Raw genomic sequence first — 12,138 nt, 5'->3', positions numbered from 1 at the left:
GTTACGCTACGTCGCATGTATTGGACATGGAAATTGGTATAGCAGTGAACTAGTTATTATTGGCAAATGACCGTAGCTAACTAGCACATATATCATATATATAGCGTTAGCTAGCTGTTAGCAAGTTACTAGCAGCTAATAATCTCATACTGCTTTGTCGACCAAATAGCGCGCATATGGTGGCGATACCAGTTCAGTATGACTCGCTACGGACAACATTGAGTTCGGTAAATGTGAATTACCTTACAATTCACAATCGGTTGACTGGAATCTGGTGTAAATTATATGATTTTCAGACGTCTGCAGCTATCGCCAACCGTCTCTCTGTCATTCGTTTATTTACAACAGAAATGTAAAAAAAAAAAAAACGTGCGTAAGATCGCCGTAGCTGCCTATTGGTTCAAATCTAGAAAGTCCCAGCGGCGTCAAGGGGCACAGCTACAACGTGTCGCGCCATTGGTTTCTACGACTGTCACTCACGCCAACTGCCACCGGCTCTAGTGTTTAGCGCCTGGCGCATCTTTTTTTAGAAACCCAAAACAAGCCTGTGTTTTATAAATAATTAATTACCCATCGTTTGAGAGAAGTCACGAGCAGTAACATACCTGCATGAACAAGAACTCACCGTGAGATACACTGTTATAATAACCGTTCAGCCTACTATCTTTGCTTTGACGCCTGGGTGACGCGCACCGGAGCCCGAGGAGAGCTTTCGCCAAAGATTTGTCCTCTATTTCACTCCGTAGCAGCCGACCACACAGCACCTAGCGCATGCGCACTGGGTAGTTTACACCACGCGTGGAGTAGTGTGTTTAGTGTGTAAACAAGACATTTCTCTTCATTATGGGTGGACAGGCTAAGGGCAAAAAGAAGAACAGGTCCAAGAGGAAAGACACGCGGCCAAATGGAGGTAAGGTTATGTCAGATAGTTTCTAGATTTAGCTGGCTACGTTCGCCAATGTTAGACAGTAATTGTTAGCTAACGTTAACTGAATGTGACTACTAGTATTGATTTGGGCAAATGTCACATGCAACAGAGCCAAAAATAGCAGGCCTATATCTAACCTAAATGACAATTGAGCCCCCCCCCCCCTCTCTCTCTTTCCTTTTCTCTTTCTCAAACTCGTATGGCAACAGATTCTGGGGTGGTTATTTTGTCACCACAGGACAGGATGAAAATGAGGATGCATGATAAAGCCAAGAAGAAGACGGGCGAGAAATACTCTGTACAACAGCTGCTTGAGAAGGTTATACACGATAACTCTCTCTCTCTTCCACTCACCCACTCACACTTCTTTCTATTCTTGCAGTTTTGGCCGCTTGTTTTGGGACTTCCATACAATACTAAATACTAATGGACCTATATCAAGCTCCACTCTGTTTAGTTGATGCTTCAATCACAACTGTTGCTTCCCTAGTTGTCCGAGTTGTGATTGGAGGACAGAGAAAATAGGGAGAGGCTTGATATAGGTCAATTCTCTGTTTACCCTTTGTCATCCTCTGCTCCAGACTGAAGAATACATGGACAGCTTTGACTTTGAGATGGCCAGCCGCTTCTGTCAACGAGCTCTGGACCTAGAACCTGACAACCTGCAGACTATAGACATGCTGGGACACATCTACTCAGAACTGGGAGACACACCGAAAGCCAAGGGAATATCCTGCACTCTTAAGTGTCTGTGTGTCTGTGTCCCCTTGGGGCCAGAAGTCCCCACAGGTGATAAAAACACGATTTTTGCTGTGGGGGGGGGGGGGGGGGGGGGGGGGGGGGGGGCATTGGGCAGACCCCACACAGTTTTGATTGATTGATTGAAAAGTTTATTAACAGATTGCAGAATGGGTACAGTACAGTACATCTCAATACATACAATTGTTAAGGGGATGCAGACCAGAGAAAGACTTTCGTCTTGTTTCCACCAGGGTCCCCCATTTTCAATTCATCATAACATATATGACATACATGACATACAGATAGACAGTACTGCTACATCTATACATTTATGACATATCAGATTTGCAAATACAGTACTGTTTGTGATACAAAAGTGTCCAGAAAAGGAGTGTATATACATTTGGCGTAGAAACTGTACATTGGAGGAGGTTGGTGGGGTGGGGTTGGGTGGGTTGGGTGAGGGCTGTACATTGGAGGTGGGGGGGGGGGGGGTTGGGTAGGGGACACACACACATTTTACACTGTACATTGGAATATTGACAAAGCCTTACTTGGTCATTTACTGTACAACTAGGTTAGGACATTTGTAGGGGCCAGTTTCGAATTGCAGTCTCACGTAGGTGTTTTTTGAGAGTGTTTTTGAAGGTGGGTAGTGATTCACATTCCTTTACAGCTTTAGGCAGGGCGTTCCACATTGATGTGGCATAATTGCGAAACGTGTTTAGTCCCTTGTTTGAGCCGAATCTGGGTTTTACATGATTTGTGGAGCTCCCTCTGGTGTTGTGATCGTGGTTGTCACGGCATACGAGTATACAATGAAATGCGGGTGGTCTTGCCCGCAACGATGTGCACAATACAATAGTAATAACATATAATAGAATCCAATAGAACGACATTGTGCAATAAAACAAGTAAACAGAGTAGGGCATATCGGTATATGTACATAAGTTATTTACAGAGCATGGTAGGACATGCTAGGTCCTGTGGTAGTGCAATACACTGTTAGCTACGGATGAGGCACTGGGTCTGAAGTGTGGGCGTGTGCAGCATGAGTGTGTGCTTGCTTGCTCATGTTAAAGTGGCTGCTAGTGTGCGAGCGTGTAGTGTACAGTGTGTGTGTCGTGTGTGTGCTCATGTGTGCTTGTGTGTGGAGAGTTCAGTGTTCAAGGCTCTGATGGCCTGGGGGAAGAAGCTGAGCCGAAGTCTCTCTGTCCTAGTAGCTGGTGTTCGCAGGCGTCTGCCTGACCTCAGCAGCATGAACAGGCTGTTGTTGGGGTGGTGAGGGTCTTTCATTATTCTGCAGGCTCTGGATTTGCACCTCTTGTTGTATAGAACCTGCAGGGGTAGTAGTGCAATACCTGTGGTAGGCTCGGCTGAGCGCACCACTCTCTGTAGGGCCTTCTTGTCCTGTGCCGTGCTGTTTCCATACCACACCAGGCAGTGATGTTTCCAGTCAAGATGCTCTCTACAGCTCCGGAGTAGAAGGACTGGAGTATCTTCCCAGATACTCTGAACTTCCTTAACTGTCTCAGGTGGTAGAGGGCGGCGCTGCTTTGCCTTTTTTACGACTGAGTCTATGTGTGTTGTCCATGTCAGATCCTCTGAGATGTGGACCCCCAGGTACTTAAAGCTGCTCACCCTGTCCATGGTAGCCCCGTTTATCCTCAGTGGTGTGTGTGTCTCCTGCTGTCCTCTCCTATAATCCACGATCAGCTCCTTGGTTTTACCAATGTTCAGGAGCAGGCTGTTGTCCTGGCACCAGCGTTCCAGTACCTCAACCTCCTCCCGGTAGCCCTTCTCGTCGTTGTCCGAGATCAGCCCCACCACCACTGTGTCGTCCGCAAACTTCACTATGGAGTTGGAGCTGAACTTGGCCACACAGTCGTGTGTGTATAGTGAGTACAGCAGGGGGCTCAGAACACAGCCCTGGGGGGACCCGATGCTCAGGGTGATGGTGTTGGAGGTCTGACCCCCCACCCTGACCGCCTGGGGCCTTTCGCTCAGAAAGTCCAGTATCCATTCCAGGCGCTCAGAGCGGAGCTCAGACCCAGCTCGATCAGTTTGTCCACCAGTCTGGTGGGGACTATGGTGTTGAACACTGAGCTGTATGAACAACAGTCTCACATAGCCCCCCTTCTGGCGGTCAAGGTGAGAGAGGGTGCTGTGCAGTACTTGGGAGACCGCATCATCAGTGGACCTGTTTGGCCTGTATGCAAATTGCATAGGGTCCATATCACTGGGGAGGGAGGCACAAATGTGATCCTTGACCAGCCTCTCGAAACATTTCATGGCCACAGAGGTGAGTGCCACACTGGTCTGTAGTCATTGAGAAATGTTGGGGAGGGATCGATTTACATATGGCGGTGAACACAGGGGCTAGCTGGTTAGCACAGGACTTAAGTATGTGTCCTGTTATTCCATCTGGGCCAGCAGCTTTTCTGGTGTTCACCTGCATAAATGCTCTTCTCACACTGTGTACCGACAATGAGAGAGCGTCCCCGCCCCCCCCCCCCCCCCCGCGTATCCCCCCCCCCCCCCCCCTCCACAACAGCCGGTGCGCCAGTGACGTTGAGCTAGCGGCGCCACTGTCTGCACCAAACCGAGCGTAGAAAGAGTTGAGTTTGTCCGCGAGAGAGGCGTCGTCGCTCCCCATTGAGGGGGCGCTGACTTTGTAGTCAGTTATCGTCCTCAGTCCCCGCCATAAGCCTCTTGTGTCATTCTGTGCCATTTGTGTCTCCATTTTGTCAGCATACGTCCGCATAAGTGTTCCTCTTTTAGATAGACAGTAGAGTATATCAGCGGAATGTCTTGCTTTTCATTTCGGCACCCATGTTAATGTTGGGTTAGTGCAGCCACCCAACCCATGTTAACAGGTTGGAGCAACCACACAGCTGATGTTAACAGGTTAGAGCAGCCACACGGTGGCCATGTTAACAGGTTAGAGCAGTGACCATGTTAACCGGTTAGAGCAGCCACACAGTGACCATGTTAACAGATTAGAGCAGCCACACGGTGACCATGTTAACACTTTGGTTGCCTAAGGTTAAATTCATGATATACCATAGATTGCCAGCGCTATTTGTCTATGGAGAAAATCCCCTTCTTTGCAGGGCTATAACTTTTTAAATTCTATTGCTACATTGCCATTATTAGGGCCCATTCAAAGTCCTATATGTATTGTTCATTGTGTAGCAACGTTAAATTTTTTCATTCACATATTCATAGTAAAGTATGGTCTAATGTATAAGTATGTTTTCATCTCTTTCTGCAGCTTTCTCCAGAACGTGATCTATAGCCCCAAAAACATTATATTGATGATGCAATACAGTTTTATGGCAATCAGCGCGATATAAAAAAATTACAACTAGACGTACTTCTAGAAGTTACTACACGTCATCTGATGTTGACCGGATGGGCTAGGGGCCGTTTATAATTCCGTGGGCAGCGTTATACCAATCATCTAATGTGGGTCAAATGTTGATAATAGCAGTTAGTATCGAAGACGGTAACGTTACACGCTGAAACTCACCCCAGTCTCCGCGCGCCGTTGGGCGATCATCGTAGAGTTGAAATCTTATCATTATGGGATGTAAATTTACCCGGTCCATCTCCAGCTTGTATAATGGTATATACGTCCAAATCATGTTGTTTATCGAGTTATTGGCAATCGATCACTGTGTAGCGTGACGAGCCAGAGTCGCGGGACCTATAGCGAGCACCCGGAAGTACTACGGACGTAGCACAACCTCTATGCCACTTCCTGTTAAAGCGATTGCGCCGATCGGCCACCAGATGGCGCTCCTGAACCGCCAGAGAGCTCAGTGGGTCCTGCTGGTGGATCTCAGGCCAGCGGAGGGGACATATGAATCCGATCGCAGATTTTTGAAATATTGATATAAGGACGCTGTACAGCGTCCCCCGGCAACTTGAGCATGGCCAGCAATGACGTCAAAACACGTTTCATGGCAGTCAAAGTGTTAACAGGTTAGAGCAGCCACACAGTGACCATGTTAACAGATTAGAGCAGCCACACAGTGACCATGTTAACAGGTTAGAACAGTGACCATGTTAGCGTGTACAGGCAAGAAATGGCAGCGTCTATAGTAGGGCTGTCTTAAATACTTCGAAGCTTCGTTCGATGGGCATGGGATTCGAATATGAAAATAAAATTCGATTATGTAAGAAAAAAAAAGTGTGTGCACTGCAAAATCAACTCTGCCTCTCTTTGTTAATTACAACAAGCAATGCTGTTTGTTATTTAACACTTTGAATGCCACCCACGAGTTTTCTTGTGTTATTACCCCCCGGGTTGAATGCCCACTCACGAGAATATTCGTTTTATTCGTTTTTTTTTTATTAGCGATCTTAAATCATATTGCATCAAGCAAGCCTACCGTTGGAGATCCAGTCACCCCAGGCGCTCAGATGTGAAAAAAGCGCCCCCTATCGTCTCCCATGTGGTAAATCACCCTTTTGGATTGGACTCAATAAAAGTGAATGGGAGAAAGGATTTCTAACTCCACATTTTACGTCTCACTCACGCAGCCGGCATCGACCGGCATCACTCCGGAGCCTGAAGAGCAGCGTGGATTATGTGTTCTACTGTATACACAGTTGATCAATACAATGATCGATTTTTTCGAATGGTGATCAGGAATTGGAATAATCCATTTGGATACCATCTGATCTCAGGTAATGAATCTATGTTATCAGTCTTAGGATAATCAGACTAGTTTTCACGGATATATAAGCGTTTCCCCTATATGTGATATAGCTGTAAAAGCCTGTAAAAGCCATCAGGAAATAAGAGCAGCGATTATCAGCACGCGGCACGAGCGTGCGTGCGCACACATATACTATCGATTATCTAGCGTTTATTTGAAAAGATTCATAAATAGGCCGACAAATGACAACGTTCTAGAATATTCCAGTAAAAGGCGATTATCATAGAATGGGTTGTTTTTTCCGCGAAAACGAGTGATTTTCAAAATGCTATCAAACGGAAATGAAGCGATTTTAATCTGCTTTGACAATGTTGACTGGAAAATGAGTCTTTGATAAGCGACGGGCAGATTAGACACATAGCCATAATTTAAAACATAGATTAGGCGATATTAACGTTAACATTGGAGTGGATTTGGGCATTCAAGGGGGTAAAAAGGAAAACACGGACTGGCTCTCAAAGTGTTAAGATGAGGTTGGACTCGGCACTGACAGATTTGTGTTCATTGTGCTGCTTTTATAAAGCCTCAAATGACGGCTTACAATATTTCATGGAAGCAAAGTGTTTAGTTTGTCTAAGATTTAAAAAGGTTTAAACTTTACAGCACTGACAAAGTTGAACAAAGTGCTGTACAAGTGCCACAACATAAAAAAAATATATATTTATAATATTTTTTTAAATTTTTTCGAAGCTTCGAATTAACACTACGGTCGCCAAAAACGCCTTACCACGTCATTCCCCGCCATGCTCATTCTGCCAAAGACGCCGTACCACGTCTTTGATATCAATATTTCAAAAATCTCTGATCGCAATCATATTTCTCCCCCGGAGACTTGAGATCTACTGTTGATCCCCTCTCAACTCTCCAACGGTTCAAGAGCGCCATCTGGTGGCCGATCGGCGGATCGCTCAAACAGGAAACAGGAAATGGAAGCTGGTGCTCATTCCAATTCGGTCCGATCACTCGCTAATAGTCCCAGGACTATACCACCTCCTCAGTAGTATACCCCCTCCTCAGTAGTATACCACCTCCTCAGTAGTATACCACCACCTCCTCAGTAGTATACCCCCTCCTCAGTAGTATACCACCTCCTCAGTAGTATACCACCCAGCGTTTCCGTTAGCCGGTAATTACCGGTATTTGACCGGCAAAATCTGTTGAAGTCCGACATATTTAATCTCTCCGGTCATAATGTCCGGTGAAAATAATTCCCTCTAAACACAATTAGATTATTTGAATTGTATTAAAATAGGCTAAAATTAAATAGCCTATGCGATGAATGAAACAAACAATCATTACATTTGTTTCATCGTTGCTTCACCAAGCAGCCGGTCTAATAATAACATCCTGTTGTCAGCGCGAGCTGGCTGCTGATATATTTGCGAGAAGCATCCATCTGCCGGCCGGCAGGGTGCAGTACTCCAATTCAGCCATTGGCAATTCAGCTGTTGGGTGGGGGCGCTGCTGAGCGGTTTCCAGACCGGACCTAAAAACACTGCTGCTCCATGCTTCACGTAAATATATCAGCAGCCAGCTCGCGCTGACAACAGGATGTCATTATTAGACCGGCTGCTTGGTGAAGCAACGATGAAACAAATGATTGTTTCGTTCATCGCATAGGCTATTTAATTTTAGCCTATTTTAATACAATTCAAATAATCAAATTGTGTTTAGAGGGAATTATTTTCACAGGACATTATGACCAGCACCAAGTCGTTGGGAGGTGGAGATATACATCACGCAAACCCACGATAATGTTGCCGTCTCTCTCTGCCAAATTTCTCAGTTCTTCGCTTGATATAATTAATACAAATGTCCAATATAACGGAATTCGTTAGCTCATAAAAATGTGATTATAACAGACTGCTGTTTATTAAGGTCGGGCAGACTGCCCACCGACACCTCAAGTCGGCAGCAGCACGAAGTCTCGAGGGACTTATTTTATTTGGAATATATTAATGACTGTATATACGCAAAAGTAGCCTAGTTTTAAGTTAAATATTATAAATGCCTTGATGATGTCATTCTTTATATAGGCCTATCAATTGTTTTTAAGCTCAATAAACTCTGACCGGAATTTATCCCATTTGTCCGGTAGATTGAAATCTACCGGACACTCAGACCTGCAAAAAAAAATTCGAACGGAAACCCTGATACCACCTCCTCCTCAGTAGTATACCACCTCCTCAGTAGTATACCCCCTCCTCAGTAGTATACCACCTCCTCAGTAGTATACCACCTCCTCAGTAGTATACCCCCTCCTCAGTAGTATACCACCTCCTCAGTAGTATACCCCCTCCTCAGTAGTATACCACCTCCTCAGTAGTATACCACCACCTCCTCAGTAGTATACCACCTCCTCAGTAGTATACCACCTCTTCAGTAGTATACCACCACATCCTCAGTAGTATACCAACTCCTCCTCAGTAGTATACCCCCTCCTCAGTAGTATACCACCACATCCTCAGTAGTATACCACCTCCTCCTCAGTAGTATACCACCTCCTCCTCAGTAGTATACCCCCTCCTCAGTAGTATACCACCACATCCTCAGTAGTATACCACCTCCTCCTCAGTAGTATACCACCTCCTCAGTAGTATACCACCACCTCCTCAGTAGTATACCACCTCCTCCTCAGTAGTATACCACCACCTCCTCAGTAGTATACCACCTCCTCAGTAGTATACCACCTCCTCCTCAGTAGTATACCACCTCCTCAGTAGTATACCACCTCCTCAGTAGTATACCACCTCCTCCTCAGTAGTATACCACCTCCTCCTCAGTAGTATACCACCTCCTCAGTAGTATACCACCACCTCCTCAGTAGTATACCACCTCCTCCTCAGTAGTATACCACCTCCTCAGTAGTATACCACCACCTCCTCAGTAGTATACCACCTCCTCAGTAGTATACCACCACCTCCTCAGTAGTATACCACCTCCTCAGTAGTATACCACCACCTCCTCAGTAGTATACCACCTCCTCCTCAGTAGTATACCACCACCTCCTCAGTAGTATACCACCTATTCAGCAGTATACCACCTCCTCAGTAGTATACCACCACCTCCTCAGTAGTATACCACCTCCTCCTCAGTAGTATACCACCTCTTCAGTAGTATACCACCACCTCCTCAGTAGTATACCACCTCCTCAGTAGTATACCACCTCCTCCTCAGTAGTATACCACCACCTCCTCAGTAGTATACCACCACCTCCTCAGTAGTATACCACCACCTCCTCAGTAGTATACCTCCTCCTCAGTAGTATACCACCACCTCCTCAGTAGTATACCACCACCTCCTCAGTAGTATACCACCACCTCCTCAGTAGTATACCACCCCCTCCTCAGTAGTATACCACCTCCTCAGTAGTATACCACCTCCTCCTCAGTAGTATACCACCTCCTCAGTAGTATACCACCACCTCCTCAGTAGTATACCACCACCTCCTCAGTAGTATACCACCTCCTCCTCAGTAGTATACCACCACCTCCTCAGTAGTATACCACCACCTCCTCAGTAGTATACCACCTCCTCCTCAGTAGTATACCACCTCCTCCTCAGTAGTATACCACCTCCTCCTCAGTAGTATACCACCACCTCCTCAGTAGTATACCACCTCCTCCTCAGTAGTATACCACCACCTCAGTAGTATACCACCACCTCCTCAGTAGTATACCAACACCTCAGTAGTATACCACCACCTCCTCAGTAGTATACCACCACCTCCTCAGTAGTATACCACCACCTCCTCAGTAGTATACCACCACCTCCTCAGTAGTATACCACCTCCTCCTCAGTAGTATACCACCACCTCCTCAGTAGTATACCACCACCTCAGTAGTATACCACCACCTCCTCAGTAGTATACCACCTCCTCAGTAGTATACCACCACCTCCTCAGTAGTATACCACCACCTCCTCAGTAGTATACCACCTCCTCAGTAGTATACCACATCCTCAGTAGTATACCACCACCTCCTCAGTAGTATACCACCTCCTCCTCAGTAGTATACCACCACCTCCTCAGTAGTATACCACCTCCTCCTCAGTAGTATACCACCACCTCCTCAGTAGTATACCACCACCTCCTCAGTAGTATACCTCCTCAGTAGTATACCACCACCTCCTCAGTAGTATACCACCACCTCCTCAGTAGTATACCCCCTCCTCAGTAGTATACCACCCCCTCCTCAGTAGTATACCACCTCCTCAGTAGTATACCACATCCTCAGTAGTATACCACCTCCTCAGTAGTATACCACCACCTCCTCAGTAGTATACCACCTCCTCCTCAGTAGTATACCACCACCTCCTCAGTAGTATACCACCACCTCCTCAGTAGTATACCACCACCTCCTCAGTAGTATACCACCCCCTCCTCAGTAGTATACCACCCCCTCCTCAGTAGTATACCACCTCCTCCTCAGTAGTATACCACCTCCTCAGTAGTATACCACCTCCTCAGTAGTATACCACCACCTCCTCAGTAGTATACCACCACCTCCTCAGTAGTATACCACCTCCTCAGTAGTATACCACCCCCTCCTCAGTAGTATACCACCACCTCCTCAGTAGTATACCACCTCCTCAGTAGTATACCACCACCTCCTCAGTAGTATACCACCCCCTCCTCAGTAGTATACCACCTCCTCCTCAGTAGTATACCACCTCCTCAGTAGTATACCACCTCCTCAGTAGTATACCACCTCCTCCTCAGCAGTATACCACCTCCTCAGTAGTATACCATCTCCTCCTCAGTAGTATACCACCTCCTCCTCAGCAGTATACCACCACCTCCTCAGTAGTATACCACCTCCTCAGTAGTATACCACCACCTCCTCAGTAGTATACCACCACCTCCTCAGTAGTATACCACCTCCTCCTCAGCAGTATACCACCACCTCCTCAGCAGTATACCACCACCTCCTCAGCAGTATACCACCTCCTCAGTAGTATACCACCACCTCCTCAGTAGTATACCACCTCCTCAGTAGTATACCACCTCCTCAGTAGTATACCACCTCCTCCTCAGCAGTATACCACCACCTCCTCAGCAGTATACCACCTCCTCAGCAGTATACCACCTCCTCAGTAGTATACCACCTCCTCTGCAAGTGGATAGGATCAAATGACAGCACTAGTGGTTACTTTGTGTAGATAAAATGACGTAGAAAACGACAACTAGTGTGGATTACTTTGGAAAACACCCAGCATAGTGAACACTTTATGATGAGGTGTCCTGAGCAGGTGTAGGTACGGTAAGCGCCGCAGTGGCGTTGATGGATAAGATGTTCCTGGCTTCATATAGTACACTGGCCTGCATTGACGCACCTTCACAATAACTCAGGGCGAGAAAGAGATCTCGCAGCATAATATTAAATACCTTTTAATACACTCTGCTGCTTGGACCCATTGCATCAAGACTGTGATTGTTGTACTGCAGATGAGTTATTTTATTGCGCTGCACTATTGCACTATTTGTCTGTCTATTTATGCTAATTTATGTCCGTTTTATGCTAATTCTATGTCTGTACTTTATTGCTTTCATTTAGTCAGAAACTTGCTAATAGTCTTTTTTATAGATTTTAATGTCAGAAATCTATCATAAGAATAATCTTTCTTAGAATAAGAAATCTATTACAATCTTTAAAAAAGAAAAAATCTTATATGAAAGGTGCTATACAAATAAAGTTTATTATTATTATTATTATTATTATTATTATTATTATTATTATTAAA

At 45.8% G+C, this 12,138-nt stretch overlaps 2 protein-coding genes across 5 annotated transcripts in view; one reads left to right on the top strand and one right to left on the bottom strand.

The window, feature by feature from the left end:
• The window catches only part of mindy3 (MINDY lysine 48 deubiquitinase 3), a 99,274-nt gene extending 98,554 nt beyond the window's left edge, over positions 1-720 (bottom strand). Inside the window, exon 1 of one of the 3 annotated variants that reach the window (XM_084335859.1) lies at positions 626-720. The gene's annotated coding sequence lies outside the window, so the exon portion shown is untranslated. Of the gene's footprint in view, positions 1-242; positions 331-625 lie in introns of those variants that run through there. The other 2 variants (XM_084335858.1, XM_084335860.1) reach the window with 2 other exon arrangements.
• A 65-nt stretch (positions 721-785) lies between these two features.
• LOC311246211 (uncharacterized protein) overlaps positions 786-12,138 on the top strand; it is a 108,606-nt gene continuing 97,253 nt past the window's right edge. For both annotated transcript variants that reach the window (XM_084336331.1, XM_084336330.1), the window contains exons 1-3: positions 786-910; positions 1,138-1,247; positions 1,510-1,656. In XM_084336331.1, coding sequence (XP_084192457.1) covers positions 844-910; positions 1,138-1,247; positions 1,510-1,656 — 324 coding nt within the window. In that variant the 5' untranslated portion in view covers positions 786-843. The remainder of the gene's footprint in view (positions 911-1,137; positions 1,248-1,509; positions 1,657-12,138) is intronic.

The sequence above is a fragment of the Notolepis coatsorum genome (assembly GCF_963971535.1).
Source record: "Notolepis coatsorum genome assembly, chromosome: 19".
Classification (NCBI taxonomy): Eukaryota; Metazoa; Chordata; class Actinopteri; order Aulopiformes; family Paralepididae; genus Notolepis; species Notolepis coatsorum.
This window is presented reverse-complemented; position numbering and strand designations above follow the sequence as displayed.